Source organism: Amia ocellicauda, chromosome 17 (genome assembly GCF_036373705.1).
Source record: "Amia ocellicauda isolate fAmiCal2 chromosome 17, fAmiCal2.hap1, whole genome shotgun sequence".
Taxonomy (NCBI): Eukaryota; Metazoa; Chordata; class Actinopteri; order Amiiformes; family Amiidae; genus Amia; species Amia ocellicauda.
The window spans coordinates 19,983,935-20,009,379 of NC_089866.1; the positions used below are offsets into that span (position 1 = coordinate 19,983,935).

The window sequence follows — 25,445 nt, forward strand, 5'->3', positions numbered from 1 at the left end:
TTATGTATAAATATATATTTATATGTATAAATGAAACTGTAGACATTTCTTATCTAAACAGTATTCTTTAAATCTGGACATGACTAGAAATGATTTATTAAAAATAAATAAATAAATAAAAACATTTTATCTTCCTTAATGAAAAACACTAAAGGTTCTATAAATGTCATTAACCTAAAGAGGGTACTTCTAATGTGCTTGATTTAAGTGGTATCAGGGATACTTGACATTTAAAAGTGGATATTTTAAACTATACTACCTTAAATAGTGCTCATTCTGTTTGTGAGTCAGAACATTTATAACCGACTTCACCTGGGTATCAAGCATTTCAAAAATGATTGTGCTGTACACTATTTGTGCTAAACATGATTCACTCCAAAGCAAATTTTAATAATTTACTTTCTTCAAATTGCGTTAGGGACAAATATTGGGTTATCATACATATTGGTACAGTGGGGGAAAAAAGTATTTGATCCCCTGCTGATTTTGTACGTTTGCCCACTGACAAAGAAATGATCAGTCTATAATTTTAATGGTAGGTGTATTTTAACAGTGAGAGACAGAATAACAACAAAAGAATCCAGAAAAACGCATTTCAAAAAAGTTATAAATTGATTTGCATGTTAATGAGGGAAATAAGTATTTGACCCCTTCGACTTAGTACTTGGTGGCAAAACCCTTGTTGGCAATCACAGAGGTCAGACGTTTCTTGTAGTTGGCCACCAGGTTTGCACACATCTCAGGAGGGATTTTGTCCCACTCCTCTTTGCAGATCCTCTCCAAGTCATTAAGGTTTCGAGGCTGACGTTTGGCAACTCGAACCTTCAGCTCCCTCCACAGATTTTCTATGTGATTAAGGTCTAGAGACTGGCTAGGCCACTCCAGGACCTTAATGTGCTTCTTCTTGAGCCACTGCTTTGTTGCCTTGGCTGTGTGTTTTGGGTCATTGTCATGCTGGAATACCCATCCACGACCCATTTTCAATGCCCTGGCTGAGGGAAGGAGGTTCTCACCCAAGATTTGACGGTACATGGCCCCGTTCATCGTCCCTTTGATGCGGTGCAGTTGTCCTGTCCCCTTAGCAGAAAAACACCCCCAAAGCATAATGTTTCCACCTCCATGTTTGACGGTGGGGATGGTGTTCTTGGGGTCATTCCTCCTCCTCCAAACACGGCGAGTTGAGTTGATGCCAAAGAGCTTGATTTTGGTCTCATCTGAGACCACTTTCACCGAGTTCTCCTCTGAATCATTCAGATGTTCATTGGCAAACTTCAGACGGGCCTGTACATGTGCTTTCTTGAGCAGGGGGGCCTTGCAGGCGCTGCAGGATTTCAGTCCTTCACAGTGTAGTGTGTTACCAATTGTTTTCTTGGTGACTATGGTCCCAGCTGCCTTGAGATCATTAACAAGATCCTCCCGTGTAGTTCTGGGCTGATTCCTCACCGTTCTCATGATCATTGAAACTCCACGAGGTGAGATCTTGCATGGAGCCCCAGACCGAGGGAGACTGACAGTTATTTTGTGTTTCTTCCATTTGCGAATAATCGCACCAACTGTTGTCACCTTCTCACCAAGCTGCTTGACGATGGTCTTGTAGCCCATTCCAGCCTTGTGTAGGTCTACAATCTTGTCCCTGACATCCTTGGACAGCTCTTTGGTCTTGGCCATGGTGGAGAGTTTGGAATCTGATTGATTGATTGTTCTGTGGACAGGTGTCTTTTATACAGGTAACGAGCTGAGATTAGGAGCACTCCCTTTAAGAGAGTGCTCCTAATCTCAGCTCGTTACCTGTATAAAAGACACCTGGGAGCCAGAAATCGTGCTGATTGATAGGGGATCAAATACTTATTTCCATCATTAACATGCAAATCAATGTATAACTTTTTTGAAATTTGTTTTTCTGGATTTTTGTTGTTGTTATTCTGTCTCTCACTGTTAAAATACACCTACCATTAAAATTATAGACTGATCATTTCTTTGTCAGTGGGCAAACGTACAAAATCAGCAGGGGATCAAATACTTTTTTCCCTCACTGTATCTGTCAATCTGTCTATCTACCATTGGCGGCGGCACAGTATTTTTTTGTTTTGGCTAAACTACAGTGGGGCTGATCCATACAGTGGTGGGGCTCAAATCAACATCTGTATTTCAATGTGAACACACACACACTGGAATAGCATCCCTCCCAGTAGCTAGTAATACCACGCATTAGGCTGCTATGGGTTAGATCAGGGGTTTCCATAAGTTAAGACAGTCGCGTTGTGCCGTTTAAAATACATATATACTAGCACAAATGATGATGATAATAATAATACTAAACAGCAAAAAATTAGTTATTATTGCACATGGAAAAGGATTGTTCAGCTCTTCCCAATATCTCTGATCAGAAACGTGTATTTATTACTCTGTTTACAATCATGTAAAGCACAAAGAATGAGGCTCGGTTACAGTGTTGGTCTGTCCACCTGCGGAAAACGCTTTGGGGGACACACGGCCTTCGCCAGTGGAACCGAGGCATTTGAAAAGCGACGCTGGGTTACATGATTGCACTGACTGCTTTTTTCACACGCAAAATTACACCCAGAGCAACAGACGTGGACGGTCGCTACTGAGTTTAGGCGATACTATTCGTGCTATTTCAACTCGTTCCTCTGGCAAACCTGTCCGCTACAAACCCAACGCATTGCACGACACTGTCACAATCCCCCCCCTCTCTCTCTCTCTCTCTCTCTCTCTCTCTCTCTCTCACAGAAAGAGAAAGTGTGTGAGAGAGAGAGAGAGACGGAGCTACAGTAGTTAATAACGGAGCACAACAGGTGGCCGCCCGTTCCACACAAAACGCATCAAAGTCAGCACAGTTTCCAAATCGACCCTATTATTTAAAATATATTCAGACTCACCATTTACGTGTTAGCAATGTCACAATTTCCCAAATTACTTAGCTAGCTAGCGTTAAATAGCGTTAAATAACGTTAACTAATTTGGCTCAGATTACACTGTTTGACGCAGCAGTGACGCAATGACGCAGATGGAACGGGAGGCGCTGATTCTGCGCGGTGATGTTCTTGGTTGCTCATGGTGGGGCTAAGGTGGGGCAGCACGATTCTTGGTGGGGCTGTAGCCCAACCAAGCCATACCCTGACGCCGCCCCTGCTATCTACATATATTGACATAACTAAAAGACCATGTCTTTTTTAAAGTTTATATGATAATTTTATCTAATCAGGACTGCTCAAATTGAAGGCTTCTTGTTTAGATAATATGAAAAAGTTTTTTAAACACAAGAGTTTCCTTTAAGTCATTTAAATCTGTGAAAATGGCCAACCATTGTCCAATACATAAACTAATATAATTGCGTAATATATAATATGTAATTTCTAGAAATTAGGATATCTAGAAAATGTGAGTGTTCAATTTAATCATCATTTTGCATTTGTACTAATGTCACAGACAGAAAAAACACCTCTCCCTCTCCTGACTAAATAAAGTGATGCAGGGCCATGGTAGTATTAAAACTGACAGAATTGAATTTAGGGAAAATAAATAGCATTCAAACAGAACGTTATGACACTGGACAGATAGGATCCTTGCATTTCAGGCAGAATGGATTACCAAGAATGTGAAACAATGCACTTTTAAAGGTTCATGTTTTGTAGCGTAAACACATAGAGCTGAAGAAGGAGTGAGACTATGCGTTCTGTTATGCTGGTTGATATACATTTCCCTTAAAAACATCTCAATACTCAGTTAGTGTGTATTAATACAACAACCGGTATTATTTCTCATTAATTACTTTTTGCAGCTACCTATTATAAAGGTTTTGTTATACACTGCTATTAACACAACTCATGACAGTCAGACAGACATTCAAAACACAGGGGACATTTTGTTGCAGAATAAGTCTGCTTCTGAAGGTCGTGCATTCAGATTTTCTTTATATAATGTATAGCACATTTTTAAAATAACCCCCCCCCCCATATAATGCTATATAATGTATGTAATAACTGCTTTCAAAACTGCAGTTGTGAACAGAACAGAGCTGGGCCCATTGTACAAGGCTCCGCTGTTCAAAGCCAAATATGTGAGTCAGACAGGTTTAACCATATGACCATGTATTTATCACAGTTATCATTCAGTTACACAGTGTTATAAAAATCATTTCTCAGTCTGCATAAAGTACCAACGCTTCTGGGCGACCACTGCAACATATACTATAAACCGATGAATGGCAAACAATTATTTGTCTTTAATTATTGTAATTATTTCAGCTGACTACTGGAGCTATAAACAGACCCTGAATTTCCAAAATAAAGAAACAAAATGACTGATTGGACAGAATAGGTACACACCCCCCTAAAAATCACTGGGATGCATCTTTAACACTGTACATTAAATAGCCCCATTTAACCCATTAGCTAAAGTTACTGCTGCACTTTAAATTAGTTGAGATAACCAGAGCTAGTAAACTTAGCTAGTGTAGGGATACCATATCTGACACGAGACATCTGGCATGACCTCAACGCATTATTTAAATGCTATTTATTCAGGTCTGAACAAGATGTTATGAATGTAAAATTGAATCCCTGGACCCTTATGAAACATTACATACAGTGCAAATATATAAAATAGGTAAAATAAAAAATATCACTTATTTGTTCAATACATGGTTGTACATGGCACAAAACGTGCAAAAATGTTTTACGAAGAAAAACCAAAACAAAACGTTGTGTTAAAATTTAACTTATAACAATCAACAACGTAAAAACAATAAATAAGATGAACGATTAGTATTATTTTTTCAAACAAATGATTTGCATGTTTGTCTAATAAATTCATATCTATAAAACTTTGCAGAAACGAAATGCGATTATATGAAATTACATTTTAACACTATAACAAAGGTAAAACAGTACAAAATATAAAACGATGTAAAACCGCTAACAACAACTAAACACTAGTGATTTGAGAAGGTGTGAGAATGTGCTCAGCCTACTGTGACCTGCGCCTGTCACTGCTGTCGACGTTCCTTCAAAGAAAATGTATAGCATCCTGTTGATTTTCCATTAAAATGCACCCCCGCAATCATCAACATTTTTGCTGCCCTCTCACTCACTCTCCCTTCACGCCTCAACATAACTTTTTTATTTTGTAAATTGTTAATGCCCCAACAAAATAAAACCTTCCTGACTGGTTTAGTTGAATTGTTTACAGACGTCCATAATTTATTAACGACCAATAGTTGTTCAAAGCGGATCCACCATGGCTCCACCACTGTCTGGGCCATACCCCATTCTTTACTTAACAGGGTCACATTTATACATCTTTTTACCTGTCATTTATATTTCAGATCATAGTTCAGCCCAAGACATTACAAAACACTGCTGGATAAAAAGTTTAGAAACTGAACTGTATTTTAGTAATAACATGAGTATTGATGTTTTGTTAATAATATAAACTCGCCACTGGCTAAACAGAAAACATCAATTTTGTCCAGGTTTCTTTAACACGTTACAATGTTGTGCATATCTCTCTGACATAAAGTAATGAAGCGCCGAGTGAAGAAATTAAAGGCTTTCAGAAATGACAGTGACAGCCAGGAAAAGGACCATGAAATTTGCTGGGGAAATGAAATAGGTAGATCTGACATTAGTTAAGCTTTATAATAATATCGAAATTTCCCCTTGGAACAATATTTTGAATGTCATCTCAGTAATGTTGATGGTATTGGGAATGTTAAGCAGGCAGCAGAGGTGTAGCTAAGAATGCAACAGAACAAGGTTATTCATCAAGAGCTCTGCCGAATTTTTGACCACTTCCTGTAAGGCATCCATCTGTGACTGAATACCATCCCATATTGAAGGCTTTTAGTCTACTGATAACATGATAATAACTATGTATATTTAAACATTGATGATATTTAAGATTCAGTTTCCCTAATTTATTTTCCAGTTCAGTGGTATTTATTTGTTTGTGTCCTTGCCTGTTTGGGGGAGTAGGGCTAAGGGTTTTATCTTTCAATAATGCTGTTGTCATCGAGTGCGCATGTCTCTGTGGAAGCTGCGTGGAAGCTTGAGATTGGATGATTCCTTTACAGAGGGACGTAGCGTTCATCTCACCTCTCCATGTCTGATGGAGACTCGAGAGGAACATAAATGTGAAGCGAACCTTAACCGCGTCGCCACAGACTACTTCAAAGCTGTGTCCTGGATGCAGCAGGCTGTGCGTGGGAGTTTGGTAGAAAATCGCAGCAGGAGAAAATCTGCAGGAAATCCAGAACCTGGACCCTAATCCAAGGCCTCACTCTGCCGCCATCACCTGCTGATTCAGCAGCCTGGCAGCGGGATAATGAGATACAGGCGGCTTCCCAAGGAGACCCAGAGATCCCTTCCCCCTCATTAACATTCAACCAGAGGCTTTAGCTTTACAGTCAGAGCTCACTTCCTGTACAGCTTTACAATCCTGCTGGTGAGCTACTGTATTAGAATGAGAAAAGCAATAACAAACAAAAGAAAAAAGCAGAGGTTGTTGTATAATTGAATAAATGTTCAGCAGTAGGTCTTTATTAGCTCCACTAACCTAAGCACAGGTCTAAAGCGTGATTCCCTTCCTTTTGAAGTGGCATACAATTGATCCCAGTTTTCGAAAGGTGGCCTTGTTTTCGACTGTCTGCGCACACACTGCCACAGGCTTTGAAATCCCGTTTTGCTTAGGAGAACGAATTTCCTTCATGCCTAAAGTTGACTCAGAAGCAGTTGCTGGGAGTTAAGACGGAATTAGGTGCTTTCCAATAGACAAGCCTTCCTCCTCCACTAAAGAAAGAAGAACAATATTTAATATTCATGAAGACACATAGTTTCCTTTGAGTTTTCTCGATTGTGCACCATCTGTCAACACTGCAGGACTGTTCAGCTACTGCAGAACTTCTCTAATGTCACTGCAAACACCACCAGCAGGCTGCTCTGTTGTAAATTGTGGGTTAAGAGACATAAAAAGCTGTTCTGTGCCAGGGATGGTTTTCGAGTTTAAATTAAATAGTTTCCTGTGTTTGACTACCTTTTATTTGTTTTCTTTCTATCATCATGCATCTTAAGATTGAATTGAGAGAAAATAAAAACAACCACAAAAGCCACTTTAGGTGATCTCATATGTGCCATCCAATGTGCCTAGTCACTGCCTTCTGTAATGCTTTTGGAGTTCCTGTATTTCTCAGTACTATATTTTACTGCAGAATGACACTTGGGAATCCAAAAGTCTGTCTGACAGATTATTCATCAGTCATTGTTGTTTACATGCTTCGTTACTCAAATGCCCATTCACATAAAACAAAATGGAATCATATTTTTATTTTAAAAGACTAAGGATGCAGGTAGATTAAAAGTCAACATTATTTTTGAGTTGTGAGTTCTGCAGTTCATTTGCAATAACCATCTGTGAAAAACAGTAGATATTTGGTGATACGGCTTATAAATATTTTAGGTATTTGTGTATTTATTTATACGTTTATTTTATAAAGAAGTGATAGTCATTTTTTCTAACTAGTCGATCTACAAACATAACATTTAGCTCCCATGATTTCAACCATAATAACCAAGCCCGTTACTACAAATTCGTGAAACCCTTGAGAGTAAATTAAACCTAGAGAAAAAGGGATAATTTCTCAACAGCTCTCCAATAGTGGACTATTAAGTCATTCCTGCAGGGCCACACTAGAAGTGTGAAAAGATGTGGGCACATAAAGAGAGAAACACGAGTCTGCTGTCGCTAGCCCAACTCACAAGACAGCCAACACATACAAATGGCTGCAGGACAATGTAAATTGAAGAGAATCATGCTGATCAATTCCTAAAAGCATTTGTATAGCACAACCCAGTTTAACTTATAGGTGTTGCTATTTATATGATCCTAAGGACACATTTTCGTCAGGTCATTTCTGTGACTATACTTGCATTTCAATGCTGCACACACACCATGCCAACAAGAAGTAAAACCCTCACACCTCATCCTTGCACAAAAGGTGCAGACACAACATAGGCCAAATCGCGGTATTAGGTATAAATAGTGGAGTAGTAAAATCCATCAATCCTACTGACTTCTAGTAAACATTAAGCTCCTGGTTGAGCCGCAAATAAGTATGATCGCATCAGTCATTCCAGCCGCGTAGCTGACTTAGCAGCTGGGGCGTTAACGGAGCTGGCCTTTATTTATATGAGAAATGACCGGATTGCAGAGCATCCCCAGAGAAACGCTACCCATGCATCACACAAACACAACCCTGGAGCACCCGACTTCAATTAAGCATGAATAAACATGTCTCAGACACCGTTTGTCGTAGTATAGCCTACGTGAGAGGGGACAAAAAGCAGAAATACTGTGTTGTGAAGTTAAAGGCATGCATTTTGTTACGTGCACACGGGCAGACTACCCATACAGGGGGGGATTCTCCAGTAATGAGAGAGAGAGAGCAGCCTGTGTATGGTCGCATCCACAGGGAAGGGTCTCGCTGCTTCTGAATGTGACATGGGAAATAAACAGCCGACATATGATCGCAGGATAATAAATATGTGCATTTCTCGTGTCACTCAGACGATCAAACACAGGATCGGATTGCTAGAGTGGCAGCCAGGCGGCATGGGGGCAATTCCCGTATAAAGACCAATATTACGCTGCCACAAACGCTGTGTTAGCCGTGGAGGCAGAGCGCGTCTGATTGGACAGTGTGGTGCGGGCTGTAGTATCACACACTAACTGTGTTGGAAAGGGACAGCTACAGAATAGCAAGCGAGCAGCTCCCGTTAGTTACATTATTACTAGTGCACACCTACTTGGCAGAGAGGAAGATCAACACAAGGGAGAGCGGCCAGCTTGCACACGTTTGCAAGCTCCAAGACATGCCTGTCTGGGAAGCCCGAGAGCAGCAAATGATCATTGCTGGGCATGCCGCTTAAAAACAGTTACTCCCATTCAGATCGTCATTTTGAGAATAGTAATAGTAAAGCCATGCGCAAGCAAAGCATGAAGGACGAGTGAGATGCTCAAGTTGTTTTCTGCCTGGGTGGGTTGAATGCTAATCTAATGGGTCGTACTTGTTTTTTTTCCCCCATTGATTGACATCTTGCCAGCGTGTTGACTTTTGCACTGTATTTATCTGGTAAACGTAGCGATACAAGCATGGGCTCCCGACTGAGCAGACAGAGTAGTCTGGTGGAAGACGGCACGACATTTTCCAAGAGGAGGCGACAGCAGCAGCAGCAGCAGCAGCAGCAGGACCCCGCCGGGGCCGGGAGAGGGGCCAGCCGCGGCGGCGGAGACTTTCTGTTCGCGTCGCTGGTGCTGAAGTCCGACAGGCTGCCGGGGATGCTGCGGAGGGCGAGCCCCAGCCCGTACCTGCGCAGGGTGGGATGGATCCGGGAGATACAGGCGCTTCTCCGGGAATACAAGGTGGAGCAAGCCACCGATGTGCTCAAATTACTGAGAAAGGTAAAGACCCAGTAGTATTTGTAGACATGTGGATGTATGCGATTTTAAAAAGTGGAACACATGCTTTTATTTTGGTTTTGACACCATACTGCAACGTGGTATTTGCTCTTTGAAAAGACACATGTAGGAGGTATTTAGCACTGTTTATACATGACAAAAACAACAGCTGAAACGGGCTGGAGGCGGTCGTGATGCTAGTGATGTTATGAGACTGAGCCCTTGTGCAATGCCCAGCCTACAGGTTGTTCTGTACCAGCAGTATCCACGAAAACTACCAGCAAAGTGAAATAATGTGACTGAAGTTGAATAAAAAGGACCTTTAAGTCAAGGCACATTCTTATGGACAGTCTAGACAAGAGACTGAGCCTGACACTGCAGCAGTCATCCAAAGAAACCGTGTGTAAGAGGATGAAAACAGTCATTCATAAGTCAGGAAACTTGCACAAAACATGAATACTAGGGAAACATGACTGTTTAAAGCAGATGTATTTGGCTGTGATATACAGTATCTATATATAGAGAAGATGTGAGTCTAGTTACTGTAGTAATAGAGTATCACATTACTCTCTGGATTGCAGAACAGTGTATGTAGGCTACGTGTCTGCCTGCGGTACTTTACATTCTGTCGATTTCCCCATGCATATGATAATAATCCATTTTCAATACAAACTAACAACAACAACAAAAAAAGCCTTGCCACAGAAACTATGCTTTCTTTGGCTTCCAGTTGAAAACCTGACAAATGCATACCTTTTTTGTAGCTGAAAGGGACAAATATGAATGTAATATTAACATACAATGTGGGTTGAATGGGTATTATTGACATGTTACAACATATGTTTGTTGTTTTTGTTATTACAGTGTAGTAGCAGTAGTAGTAGTAGTAATAATAATACATTTAGTCCAATGTGAAAGTATCGGGTAACTAGTACAGTAATTGCAAGCTTTTCCAGGCTGAAGTAGATGTATATCTCAGAGCACAAACTAAACGTAAATGATCAGACTCCTCAAGTGGTTTCGGCGACAATGCAGAGGGACTGTCACACTCCTCCAGCCTGCTCTGTCGAGCACCTTCTAGAAGTGGCGCTTGTTTACTGGAGGCACGTCAGAGAGGCAGAATCTGGCACCAGCTACGAGAGAGGGACAGAGACACGCAGACCTTGGCAGTAAAACAAGGGAAAAAGGTGTCCAGGCCAGGAACCTTAATCGTGCACCTGTGCAGGGAAATGTATATTGTAGGTACTTAAAGGGAATTGGCTCAGGTAGAGCACAATCTGTGATGCGTAAGAGGGCTTTGTCTGAGGGTTATGGTGAAGGACTTGGCTATGGGGGGTGGGAGCTTTTCAGAACTGAAATTATACATCATGAGTGCTTTTTATTACGGAAATAAGCCTGCTCTGATTTATAAACTCACTTTTCACTACCCTGCTGCACTTTTCACCTGGTGGTTAATTATTTTGCACCACCTACTCCTTTATAACGCTGGGCCTTATTTTCTTGGGCTGTTTTGGCTGGAGTCTCCCTCAGGCCCCGAGTGTGGCTGGATCCCAGATTTTAGCCGCCTCCGTCAGATCATTTGAAAAAAACCTTTTTTATGCATGCTCAATGTACGACTCTGATCAGGATCTGCTTCCAAATAACACCCACCACCCAGTCGAAACCCATCACCAATTTAGTCAACAGGACGGATGCCGTGTCTTACACCGACCACTTCAGATGACTGCGATAGCGACGGTACCAAGCTGAAACCTCAACAGCATTTCCATGCACCTGAATGAGAGTCAGATGGTGATGAAGCAAATGTGGAGCAAATTAACAGGACGAATCTGTGCGGAAAGGTCACTCTGTGGTGTACTCAGACGATGGGCATCACCTTCTATTTCGCATGAGGCTCGATGACAAGAAAACTGCAGACTGCTGTAGTTGCTAGCCAGCCTTGGTAACATTCCTGTGACACTCACAGAGAGAAAGGCATCTTCAAAGAGTTGTTTGTTTCCACCTAAGGGAAAACTGGAGTTTGCAGTTGATACAGTTGCCTCTATTAGTAGATGCAATGTAGTCTCCCATTAAGCCCAGATGTGGATACAAATACAGTGTGAGAAGGATACAATCTATAGCACTGCACCACCTGTTCTAGTGACCTTGAATACAGAGTTATAGGACATGCCAAATCAACCCCCCCAAAACGTAGCTAACAGATACGTTTAATAACTTTTGCAAAATAGCAGAATCTGGAGGGTTTTCTCTCTATCCCCCAGCGGGTGGGTTGATTTTAATATGCATATTTTAATGCACATCATCTCCTCACCGGTTCCTAATGATACCAAGAGAGGCATTGACACAGAATCTTTTATTCATTCATTAATCCAAGACATTTCCATGAGTATGTGTGCGTCAGAACGATTACATCTATCGGTCTCTCCTATCTCAAAAACGTAACAAAATAACAACAGCTTCTCGAGTTGTAGAAGGACTAGAAACAAAATGTGCCAAAACGGTTTGCCAGGAAGGCGATTCGCTGTCAAATAAACAGCGAAGAAATGTTTTAATACTGAACAGGCCAAAAAGTGCGTAACTGGAGAGCACTCTATATATTGTTCATGTGGAAAAATTAGGGTGGGTAAGGAAACTGAGCACGGGAGATATTTTCTGAAGTAAACAGTGCCATTAATAACTTACACTGTTCTGCTTTCAAAGCCCTGTAGTGTTCTGGAAAGCATTCGAGGGTGTCAGAGAGGGCTATTTCTCTCACCCCTGTTTCCTCCGTAAATGTGGAGAAAGAAAGAGCTGACATCTGCTCCTGTCTAATGCACTCATTACAGCACGGGCCCATTGTCAGTCCCCCATGCCACTCAGACACACTCCTCTTTAATGGGGCTCTTATGTAATATCAGGGGGATTATAAGAGATGCTTAGAAAACACAAAGAATGGCCCTGATTAATTCTAATTAGTGTCATCATCATAATTCCTACTATTAATGTTATTATGACTAATGTTAGTGAAACTTGCTAAAAAAGCAAAAAAATTATAGGTTTTGTAATTTTTAAATTATACTTTTAAAGACTTTTATAATAATAGTGCTTCTTCTCATGAACATTGTTGGTGATTACTTTTTTATGTTCTGATAAGATATCATGGTCCAGGGAGGCATTAAAATAAAGAAATAGGCAAACAAATATACATTTAAATGGTGATAAATGTGATGGAAGGCTTTGTTTGTCACCCTGAGAACACGTGTCTTGCAGTTCAAGCATAAATTAATCAAAGCACTAGTTCTGAAGTTAACAGGAATAATAATAATAAGAGTTCCTGTAATAAGAGTTTAATTCTCACATGTGAGCTCAGGGAGGCTTCCTTGCCTCATCTGGAAGCTGTTGCACTGCAGTCTAGACTTGTTGTTGAAGGTGCAGAAATTTACAATTAAATCAAAAGCAAAAGCCTAAGTAGTGAGTGTTCAGACTAGTTTACAATACATTGGTATTATGTTAAACACTTTTCTGGGATTAAAGGATCCAAGAGGTACATTAGCCAAGTTGTCTAGATATTTTTAGGGAAGCAGTTGCCGAGCAGTAACAATCAATCTTTGAAAATATGACAGTGCAGTAACAGCTGTCCTTGCCCACAGCATTATTCTTTCATCTGTCCTGCAGTCCTCTGGTTATTACATAGTTATGGATTGATATTGTTTGATACTTCAGCTGGGTGCAGGCCGTGGGAAATGAAGTGAGTTGAACCGCAGCCTGTGCTTGTAGATGTATGACAAGTGTTTGAGGACTGTTTCATGACGTGTCCAGATTGCACGCTCGGGTGGACGGACGCGGCCCAGTGGTTGACGATCCTGTGCTGTGAGTGATCAGTTTCATCCCCTTATCTTCATTAGCAAGTTAATTTCCTCATAAATATACTGGATTCTTGCGAGTGAATATATTGATTGACTTTTGACAGGGAGAAATCTTTAAAGATGGCTTTTAGGCATCCTTTATCCAATCACTGCAGCTTAATGGAATGTGCTTTTGCTCTCAGTTGTTGGCAATTGAATCAGTATGTAGGAACAAACAAACAAAAACAGACCAATCCCCCCACATACACTCAAAAACAGAAAACGTAAGTTTCTAATGTGTAATTTATGGAGCAGTAAGAAAAGGTACTGTTTTAGCAGGTGCTGAGACTTTTATAATGGGCATAAAATGACACTTAAGAAAGGCTACCGATAAGAGCAGGTCATTTTGCTTGCCTGTTTGGTTTGCTAATGTTGTAGCTGATCGATCTCAGAATACCATCCAGCTGACAAGATTTATTCTACTTCCCCACTGCCTCTTCAAAATATCTGTTGATTTAGTAGTGTTTGCAAACTCCCCCGAATGATTAGACGGATTAAGTGCTTCAGTCGCAAGGGTTTCCAAAACATGGCATTCAGGATTTCTTTGGGGTCAGGCTGTGAGTGCATAGAGCAAGCAAGGACAGTCTGCTTTCAATGTACACAGAGCATCTCTTAATGCCTTCTCAGATGCATCCCAGTTTAATGTGACAGACCTCCATCGGCCAAATGCAGCTCATCCGTCCATGTGAAATTGATGAGGAAAGGCCATTTTTGTGTCTAAAAGGCTTTGCTTCTGAATATCCTTGTTAAAAATATAAGGTATATATTTTTAGATCCAGTAGCAGGTACATTTCAAATGAAGGGTGTGAATACTTTTGTCTACCACGGTGGATAGTGCAACCTGGTGTTTGGACTGCCTGGAGTGTCTTCTTTCCTAACCCTTCCCACACATAAAAGCAATCAAGTTCAACATTTGTATAAACGACCGACGCTGAGTGCTGTGTATGGAGTGGAGTAACCTTGACCGTGATAAGAGCTGGTCTGTGAATGTGCGCGCTTTAACCTTGCGAGAAGGAAAAGAATACAAAACAGAAAGCTTTGTCAATGCTCTTTAAAAGGACAATTGAAAGAGAAGAAAAAAAGGACATGTTTCTAGAAATAACCTTGTTTCCTTTGAAGTAAATAAACCTCCCAAGGACTTGTGCATCTGTGCATTTCAAGCAGGGTGTTGCAGTGCTCGGGGGCCTGTGCTCAGAAGGTGAAACTGGAATGTCTGCGAGATGCAAAATAACATACTCCACACTGTGAAAAAGCATGTCAGACCGTCAGCTCCTTACAGTGAGAAACCAGGCATGTCTAGCTAATATATTTATTCTGTTATTCGTTTTGTGCCTTCTAAGGCCCGTCTCTTGCTTGTTTCATGAATGCCATCCGTAGGCATTCTGATCAGTGGCCCCACACGCCAAGCCTTTTTAATCTGATAAGGATGCAAGTTTCTGTTGAGCATCTCTGGGATAAAGACCTGGCTTCAGACCTGTTATCGAAGCCCAGGGACTTGGCATGACTCCTCCTGGGCTCGTTGGTGTCATAGAGTGATAGCCAGGAGCCAATCATCGATCATTATCACCCTGTGCACGGCACACTGAAAAGCAGCAGAAATTCATCTCAGTGCTTGCAATGCTAGCAAATGTTATTCCGTTTCTTAAGGCAGTGGTGATTGCACCAGCTGATTTCCCCTTGTTCTTTCGGCCTGTTTTCAGGGTGACAATCTCAGTCCTCTGGGCTCAATCTCAATCCCCTGCCAAACCAGATGAATCCTTTCATTTCACTAGTGGAGGCTTTGAATGGAGTGGTGCTGTGGTGAAAGGAGGTCAAAGGTGCTGCCATATCTGCATTTAAATTATATATATATATATATATATATATATATATATATATATATATACACTCACCTAAAGGATTATTAGGAACACCTGTTCAATTTCTCATTAATGCAATTATCTAACCAACCAATCACATGGCAGTTGCTTCAATGCATTTAGGGGTGTGGTCCTAGTCAAGACAATCTCCTGAACTCCAAACTGAATGTCTGAATGGGAAAGAAAGGTGATTTAAGCAATTTTGAGCGTGGCATGGTTGTTGGTGCCAGACGGGCCGGTCTGAGTATTTCACAATCTGCTCAGTTACTGGGATTTTCACGCACAACCATTTCTAGGGTTTACAAAGAATGGTGTGAAAAGGGAAAAACATCCAGTATGCGGCAGTCCTGTGGGCGAAAATGCCTTGTTGATGCTAGAGGTCAGAGGAGAATGGGCCGACTGATTCAAGCTGATAGAAGAGCAACTTTGACTGAAATAACCACTCGTTACAACCGAGGTATGCAGCAAAGCATTTGTGAAGCCACAACACGTACAACCTTGAGGCGGATGGGCTACAACAGCAGAAGACCCCACCGGGTACCACTCATCTCCACTACAAATAGGAAAAAGAGGCTACAATTTGCACAAGCTCACCAAAATTGGACAGTTGAAGACTGGAAAAATGTTGCCTGGTCTGATGAGTCTCGATTTCTGTTGAGACATTCAGATGGTAGAGTCAGAATTTGGCGTAAACAGAATGAGAACATGGATCCATCATGCCTTGTTACCACTGTGCAGGCTGGTGGTGGTGGTGTAATGGTGTGGGGGATGTTTTCTTGGCACACTTTAGGCCCCTTAGTGCCAATTGGGCATCGTTTAAATGCCACGGCCTACCTGAGCATTGTTTCTGACCATGTCCATCCCTTTATGACCACCATGTACCCATCCTCTGATGGCTACTTCCAGCAGGATAATGCACCATGTCACAAAGGTCGAATCATTTCAAATTGGTTTCTTGAACATGACAATGAGTTCACTGTACTAAACTGGCCCCCACAGTCACCAGATCTCAACCCAATGGAGCATCTTTGGGATGTGGTGGAACGGGAGCTTCGTGCCCTGGATGTGCATCCCACAAATCTCCATCAACTGCAAGATGCTATCCTATCAATATGGGCCAACATTTCTAAAGAATGCTTTCAGCACCTTGTTGAATCAATGCCACGTAGAATTAAGGCAGTTCTGAAGGCGAAAGGGGGTCAAACACAGTATTAGTATGGTGTTCCTAATAATCCTTTAGGTGAGTGTGTGTATATATATATATTAAGAACAACATGATCTTCATTAAAGGGACATGTTTTTCTTTTTCATTAATGTTAACCTTAGGTCAGATCGAATTTGTATCCAAAAACAAACAACAAAGGGGTAGACATTTGTCACATTGAATCCTGACTTTAAAATGCCCTTTTCTCAAATTAATTCTGTGGACACCTTCCTTTACACAACAGTGTTATACATATCCTTTGTGAATGGTGACAGTATTCTGAATGCTACAAAAAAAACAAGTTTCCTGGTCTAGCTTTTACATGACAAGGTGAAAATTTAAAAACCTTTTCTTTCATTGGAAGCACCTTGCCCACGAGATGTAAATGCTAGGATTTTATTATGTGGAAACTGGAGGCCTATCGTGTGAGTTAACATACTTAAAAGCTTTTCTAATGTGTCTCCATCTGCCTTAATGAAAGTGTCCAATTATTACAATGTTTTTGTGGTTTATTCTTCTATGACTTTGGTCTAGTAAGGGTTCTATGGGTTCATATTGCAAGTGAACCGATACAGATTCCTCGAACAGACTAATTATCGTATTAAACAGCCCCCTTAGAAAACGAGAAGGATTTACTGATGGTTTATTAACATTTGTCTGTGCTCCTCAGTCCTGAAAGCTCCGTCTCGTATTTATTTTTTCTGAATCAACGCTACTGTACGATGACACAGCTGTTTTGCAATCTTTTTGTTTGCCGACCACCTAAGTCTTGGGGGGGAGATAGTTAATTGAATGCAATACGCAATCCAGAGAAAAACACAATTAACTTAACGTCGTGCTTACCTAGTTTAATGTGAGAGGTGAAAGGAATGTGCCTTTATACCATGACCATTATCGAGAAAGTGAAGAAAAAATATATACTTTAAATTGATAATTAGAGCAATGCAGAACCTGACAAATATTGCAGTATTGCATTAACAGGCAGTTAACATGGGCATAACAATTCTTTAGCCAACCAAATCATGATCTGGATCTTTATTCTTAACAATGATTCTGCTCAACAAAAGAACAAGCAAGCTTTCCATTTTACAACCATGCAACACACACAACAACAGAACAAACAACAGAGACCTGGTATTTCAGCAAGAGCTATCAGACCCGTGCTACTTGAATGTGCAGCCTTGAGATCGCTCTAGCTGTCCTGTGGGAATGCTGAACTAAACAAAACAAAAACAAACACAACAAATCAAAGTGGTTTATTTTTACCTCCCCGAAGCATTGCCATGCGTTGGTGGTCTCTAAAAAGAGGACTTTCATGCTCTATTTTTACCTGAGCTCTTATTAAAGTAAGACAGCAGTCGGTGACCTCCACTTTCACACTAAGCTGTGCATCATAATTATCCGAGGCTGGTCTCCAACTGCTCTCCCACCTAATGATCCCTCTGTCTCATTACCAAGGCCATGCATGCGTTCTTCTTCACACTGGCAGACACACATTTAACGAGGCGCTCCTTAGAAAAGAGATGCTTTAGAAGCAGGCTGAAAGAAAGCACATAAAATATAAGCAGTTTGATACCGGGAAAGCCGAGTCAAAGCAGCCATGGCCTATTTCACCATAGGGGTTGTGCGTCGTGGACTTAATAGCACATTTACCATGTTGTTAATCTTGTTAAATGTGCTTAATAGTACATTTACCAAATAATTGCTGGTATACATTCCTTTTTTAAACTTTTTTCCTTTGATTATTTTTCCCCTTCTTCTATGCTCATAAAACGTGCCGTTTATTTTTATTTAAACATTCTTTAATGTCCTTTGTAGCACATCACACAATAGTACATTCAGTACTTGCGGTTTGTCATGGGTAAAAGAGAGTTGCTTCTTTTTAGAACGTAATTATTTTGATATCCTTTCTGAAACTTGCCTTCCACGATAAAGTTTCGCCTTAACACAAATAAAGTGCCTGCTTTCAGAAATGCCACAGTCATTTCTGGAATTGAAGTTTCATAATAATTTACTAGGTTCCCTTTTTACCATATTAGACAGTTCTTCATTTATTATCTGTGGTCCGTTGTGTGTCGCAGGGAGAGTTGCCGGTCTCTTTGGGAAAGATAACTCATCTTCTCTCTGCTTTCATATATGAATTTTCCAGGAAAGGAAACTGTATTAAATCTGTAGCTACAGAATATGGCAAAGAAGATTTTATAGGTATTCGAACAGCTCTGTGGTGCCGGAGAGACTTTATACACTTAGCGCTATGTTAGTAATGGCAGGATAGTAGATAATGAAGACAATAAAATGCAATTATACAAACACTGAGACAGAAGTATGAAAATGTAACTCTAATATAGTGAATTATTAAGTGTTGCCTCCACTGATCTAAAGCTTAGAGTTCGGCAGCTGGGCTAGTTCTCTAAGCCTCACTAAGGGGTCCCTGTAGAAAATGAATCCCTTTTGTTTCCATTTTCACATTGGCTAATTCTCCATTTTGCACATTTCAGTTCACTCAACTTCACTCAAGTGTCCTGAGTTGTACTGAAGCCACACACACAATTAATGTTTTAATTTAAACCATTGTAAATCTCAGAACCAGTATTGAAAAGTTACGTTATGCAAAATTACATTTAGATTACAGTTTACTGTATATATATATATATATATATATATATATATTCTACTGCATTAAAATGAAAATCAAGTATAGTCAAGCAGATGAACAGGGGAGGGGTCTACATGCCATCATGTTATATTTTAGAAGAAATTAATATGCTGCTCTCTACAAAACCAGATGAGATGGGGTCAGTTGCTTTTGGGGTTTATATAGTTATCTTCTATCCAAAAAAGTAATACAATATATGATCAAGAAATGATGTTTGAAATGTACTCTAAGGAGATAAGACACATTGGCAGCAATCCCCAATAGGCACTACACAGATCTGAAAAATGTACACTGGAAAATTTTACTAAAATAAAAAGAATTGCATCTATAAAAACACATACAACAAAGGAGGCACCAAGGCAGACAGGAAGTACAGTAACACTTCTGATGACATGAATGATGTCTTTGGAAGGTAGGAGGGTGATATATACACGGTCAACGTGGAACTTTGTGTTCCATTTTTGATTAATCAGCATTTGACACATCGCGCATGATCTCTGGGGAATGTCTTGCCTGGAGACGGCACAAATGCGCACTCTCGTTTGAAGGCTTGTCAGCTCTCCCTCGCTCTTCTTCTAACCGCCATCTTCGGCGCAGTGGGAGTGTACTTGTCAATATTTGACTGTTTGAGGTGCGGTTGGCATTGCACAGCGATGTGTAAACCGGGGATCTCGTTGATGCCTCGCCCACAACACCACCTGAATGCACAGCCCCCCTGTTCATGTTCTTGCGACTGCCTTGGAACTGTCTCTGGAAATCAAGCAAGGAGACAAGTCACAGAGAAGCATTATGCACCCACAATTCTCCCTTAGCCATCAGGCAATCAGATAATGCTTCCTTCACTTTCCACTTTAACCTACTGCACTGATGACATTAGACTGGAGTCTCTACATCCACAGACAACAAAGCCTTACTACCCAGTCCTTTACTTATCCTTACTGGATAAACGCTACCAACTGATACTGAAGACATTTGTATTCCAGCTTGCAGCTACTTTTAGCAAAAATCATATACAGTTCAAATACTACAATGTGTGAAAATGATGCAGCATTTTTACAGTCATCAAAACTTGGGAAAAAAACACAGGATTCAACTGAAATGACCTTGGAAGTTGAGTGTGTGGTGGTGTTTCCAAGACAATATATTTATATATTTTTTTAAAGTTCTGAGTACAAATTTTTGTTTTGATACAGATATGAAATAGTTGCCTCATGCAACGATGTTTCCTGATTCAGCTTCTGTCTCAGAACAAAGCTCTTTCTGATTGGATACATTTTTGTGTTTTGATGTATTGAATATACATAGATTGTCAATGATAAACACACAATTTGCTCTGAGCAATGGGTGTCAGGTCCTTAACGATATCCAGCAGAACTGGAATGGGCTAGGAGTTAGTACAGTGCCAGCTGTGGATGGGCTTTTTCAAACGAGTCAATGGAATATGACACACAGGCCATACTACAGGGCCACTATCAATAAAATAATGCTCTGAAGCAACATGAGATTGTCAGTTTAATCAGTTATGATGTTTGACATTTTAAATAAAAATGTAAAAAAAAAAAAAAAGATTAAATTATCCCTGTTGGCATTTGAACACCAGCTGTGGCGGCCTCTACCTTTTGAACGGTGGGCTGACAATAAACTGTCCCAGGATTTCTGATTTGTGAATAATGTGATCCACTAAAGGCATGGTGGTGGCGATGACTTTGAATGTCAATCCTAGGTGGCTGGCAATGTGTTTGACAATCTTGTTCCATTGTGAATTACAAATAACTTACTGTGTCTGCCAGGCACACATTTTTTAAAAATCGGTCATGTAGTCAGCTGCTTCAACAAATATTTTCATCCATAAGTAGGCCCGACAGATATATTGGAGCACCGATATTATCGGCCGATATTTGCCTTTTACAGAAATATCTGTATTGGCACATATTCCACTGATAATGCACCGATATATTCTCTCAAACTGTCGGCTAAATATATTTTTTTAATTATCATAAAAACCTTCGTCAGACTTCAGACAATAAATAAATACCTGTTTCTTTGGTTTTACAGTCTTATTATAATTATTTACCATTATTTTTTAACATTGAAGATTACCGTATACTATGGCACAGAGGAGCATTTTTTACTGAAAAGTTAATTAAATCGCTTTTCACAATTCACAATAGCAATTAAAATATAATAAAGAGTAAATGTTCACTGAAGATGTTGACTTGGATATCAGCAAAAAAAACTGTCTTCAAATGACAAGCAAGCTCAGATCACAGAGGACAATCTAAAGTGAAAAATGTGTCTCTCAGAAAGTGTTGGATGAAACTGAAAATATACCTGATATTTATACAACTATCGTGTTTTGGCTGTGATTCATATTGCTATATGTTTAACATACGTATTAAATAAATTACACTTTCGCGGGCATTTGTAAATACATTTCTTAAAAACAAATGCAGCTGTGCTGTGCTGCCTGCACTATAATAACCTGCCCCTGTTGGATTGGCAGTTTTGAGCACTGAGCAGGACTTGATACCTGAGAGAACCTGACGCATGTAAAATGCAAATATAAACTAAACCAGCCCTTAACACTATCTTATTATTTGATCTAATGTTTGGAACATGCACATTTTTCTATTTGTTTGTGAAATTGCTCATAAACATTTGTCTTTGTTCTAATGTATAGAACATGCATATTTTTCCTTTATTCTCCCTTATTCTAATTTATTTTTACAATGTTTGTGGTTGCTGTTGATGATTTTTATGTAAATTAAAACATTTAAAAGTCTTGCCTTCAGTGCATTTTTGACACAATTTCTCTCTGACAGAGAGATTTGAGGGATCCATGCTAAAAAATGTCTGTTTTGCATGCTAAGAAAAAAAAGGAAATATTGGCAGATATATCGGTAATCGGGAAATCGGGAAGTGTATTTTGCTGAAATTGCCTGTTTGTCTGGCAAGTTAAGTTGGCCTTTTCCCTTTCTTTCTTACAGGATTTGGGTTTAGAAGGCACCTCCCTGAACGATATTCTCTACAAGAATGCTGCCTTTCTTAATCTGGTCGACCCTATTTCCCATGAACTGTTACTAAGTCTGGCTCGTGACATTCAGTGCCCTAAGAAGGTAAGTCTGTTACACAAAATAAGTGTTCCGTACCAGATTTCCCATGAGCCGGTAGCTTATTGTATAATCCTGCTATTGTCACAGGTCTAAGTGCATTGAGTTTTCCGACACCCTAGTGCAGCTAAATGATTATACCGCCCAGGAATGGCATGATTTTGGTTCTCTTTAGTCAAGGAACTAACTGATGCAGATACTATATCTGATTCACAGTTTCAGAGGCCTATCTCTGAAAGTGAATTCCATGCATCAAAGAAAGCCTTGTTTTCTTTAGCACCACATATATATGGTAAGACAAAGGTGAACATTATATTTAAATTCCTACAAGCAGGGCTGTCGAATTCAGCAAAAATGATATTCTATATCAGGTGCTTCATGTACTACACTATACTGAAGTTCTGTTATGTTTTGTTACTACTTTCAAAGTCAGCCAGATGGGATTACGGCACTGACCACACGTAACCCACTGTCAGGTTCACTGCCAAGCTGCTGCTCTACATGGCCAGGCAACTGCTCATTCTAGGATCACTGAGACCCGAAGAACCCTCTACCTTCCAAAGGTCTTGATCATAGCCCTACTTATTTTTAACTCCTGACAGGCCACTGTAAAATTGGGTTACTCTGAGTCAACCACTGCCATTCTTTTGGGGTGAATCCAACACTGCTCAACCGACAAGCCCGTTTACTAAATCAGTGGGTCCCATACTTTTCTATCTACTATGGAAAGACCCATGCAAACCCACTGCTGCAGCCAACATATCAACATTGAGGGCTGGGCAGGAGCATCCTTCTATATCTCAGTCCAGTCTGGTGTTAATTCAGATTTAATCAGTGGATGCTTACATGTTAAGGAAGCCACAGGTTTCATCTCTGATGTGTCAGGCCCATTTATCAATCTTCATTCTAAAGATCAAGACAAGACAATTGCATTGAGAAAATTAAACTGATACTTGAGCAGTATGACATCTTTATATAAACTGGCTTCAAAGCCCGCTTGATTGCATCGCCTGGTTTCCCGGCCAATAAGATGAGGGGATATCCAACCATCAAAACCATTTTCTCTTTGTTTCCTTTCTCTGAAATGTGCGAGATGGGGAAGGTGAGATTATGGGATATGTGCAACATTGGCATGACCCCCTCTCATTTCAGTTTGTTTGATGGACAGGCAAGTTGGCCTTTGGGAGCTAAGGATTGTCTTAAGCTTACACTTCCAAATCAGTTGGGTGCACAGATTGGCAGATCAACCAAAGGGATTTGTACTTTAAGGCGAACAGACTGGATTGAAGGGAAACCTTGTGAGTGGCCATGTGTGAAAGCTGCAGGCAGCTCTAAGCCTGATGACTTACCTTTGTAAGCGTTAGACTGAGGTCAGGGCTCCGGTATCAGTGACAGATTGCTGTCTAGATTAAGTTGCACTGTAGGGGAAGTCCAGAGGTGGCTCACTTTCTCCAACTCTGGGCAGCTTCCAATACACTGTGTGCTTGGAATTCACAAAATGACCTCAAGCATTCTCGAAAGTCTACGTGCAAGCTGCTCCTCTTGCCTGCTGACCCCGTGTAACTCAAGTTGCCTGCTGATGCAGACTTCCTCGGCTCACCGAGGCACTGGGTACATTACCCTGTAAGACCGCTCCTATGGATCGATTTGAACAGAGATTCAAACAGGCGGGCCCTTAGTAAGTCAACGAGGTTCGCTTTCCACATATTACCTTATATAAACTTTTGTGAAGGTGGGAAGATCTGCTACAGTACTTTTGCTTTATTAGTACCTTGGAAGCTGTGGAAAAAGCAGTTTGTTTTATGTTTTACACCAGTGACGCACGAGTACAACCAGGGCTTATAACTCTAGAAGTTCTCTAAACAGCCTAGGCTCCAAGTGTATACTTTTCTAAATGAAATTCCCCCTCCTTAGTGCCCAACTAGAGCCCCCGTCTTGTGCAGTGCCTCCCTGTCTAGGTCTAAGTCTTATTTATCTAATTAGCTTCCTCATGACGAATTGACGTTCAGTCGCAGGGAGACAGTTGTGTAACGGGGAGAGTCTTGTGCTCAGAGGCCTGTGAGTGGGTGGCTAATGCAAATGCAATTGCAGTCCTCCTCTGCTTTGACAATCAAACCACTGAGGCAGTAATGGAGAGACATTAGCATATTCTTTTTCTCTTCAGAAGTCGCAACAAGAAAGCTAACTGACATGTAAATAGTGCCTCACAGGAGGATGATCAAGACAGTTGTTTATGTGGCATGATATCTGAATTCTCAGGGGGAAACACACGCTTTTAAAAATGCATTTATATGTGTGTTAGAAGTCACACATAAAAGATGGTTACATTGTTTTGTTGTTTTCCTTTTGTTTTGTTCATTTGTTTTCCTGAAACACAATGATACACTTTTTTTTCTCTAAACTGCCTTAATGAATAATCTAATTTAGGAAAACAAACAAAAGAATATAGATATTTTAGTCCTAAACACCTACTGTGAAGCATATACGCCTTCTGTGTTAGCAGGCTAATCTGAAAACACGACAAGAGAACAAACAACAAGCATAGGGTCACACGGAGATCTAAATATTCATTTTCACTTACATTCCCAATCCATACATGAATTATTGTAGTAACCGATGGAATAAAACTTATCTGCATGCATAAGAAAAGAATATAGTGGATCAAGCTGACACAACTACAACTTATCAATTTAGTATGGAAGACTTGTTAGTATATTATTGTATTATTGATCAGCATTTTTGAGAAGAGAATGATTCTACTGACCTTTAATGTCAGTGGGGGAAAAAAAGAAAGAAAAGTGATTAGAAATTGACCAAAACAGACTGAAATACTGAAATACTGAAATAGCACAGATTCTAAAGACGGGGGAAAATGAGCAGGAATGGTTAATTGTTAAGATGTACTGGTAGCTTTATTAAATTGCCCTGGTTTTGTTGTTTTGTTCATGGTAATTAGATTTACTTTGCTCTGTTAAACTCAATCCCGTTAAAGAATTTGACAGATAGAGAAAGGCTAAATTGTGTTTTATTGCAGAAATTGCTCTGGGCAACAGTGTTCAGCGAGAAGGAGCAGGGCTAAGAAAACAAATCTTCTCCGGGATAATATTAAAGCTTCTTTCCTATTTGTTTGGAGGGGGATAACTCAGTGGTTTGGACAATAATTAATTACGTTGATCTCTTAAGCAAGACAGGCATTAGGGGACAAAGACGGTGATATTTCAAAGTGTAGAAGAAGTGGAAGGTGGTGCAACAACTGAT

The 25,445-nt window shown here is 40.3% G+C and overlaps 1 protein-coding gene across 1 annotated transcript in view; it reads left to right on the forward strand.

Annotated features, from left to right (window-relative positions):
• The first annotated feature begins 8,701 nt into the window (after positions 1–8,701).
• The window catches only part of lrrc75bb (leucine rich repeat containing 75Bb), a 48,777-nt gene continuing 32,033 nt past the window's right edge, over positions 8,702–25,445 (forward strand). The window contains exons 1-2 of the mRNA XM_066689661.1: positions 8,702–9,477; positions 22,065–22,193. Coding sequence (XP_066545758.1) covers positions 9,169–9,477; positions 22,065–22,193 — 438 coding nt within the window. The 5' untranslated portion in view covers positions 8,702–9,168. The remainder of the gene's footprint in view (positions 9,478–22,064; positions 22,194–25,445) is intronic.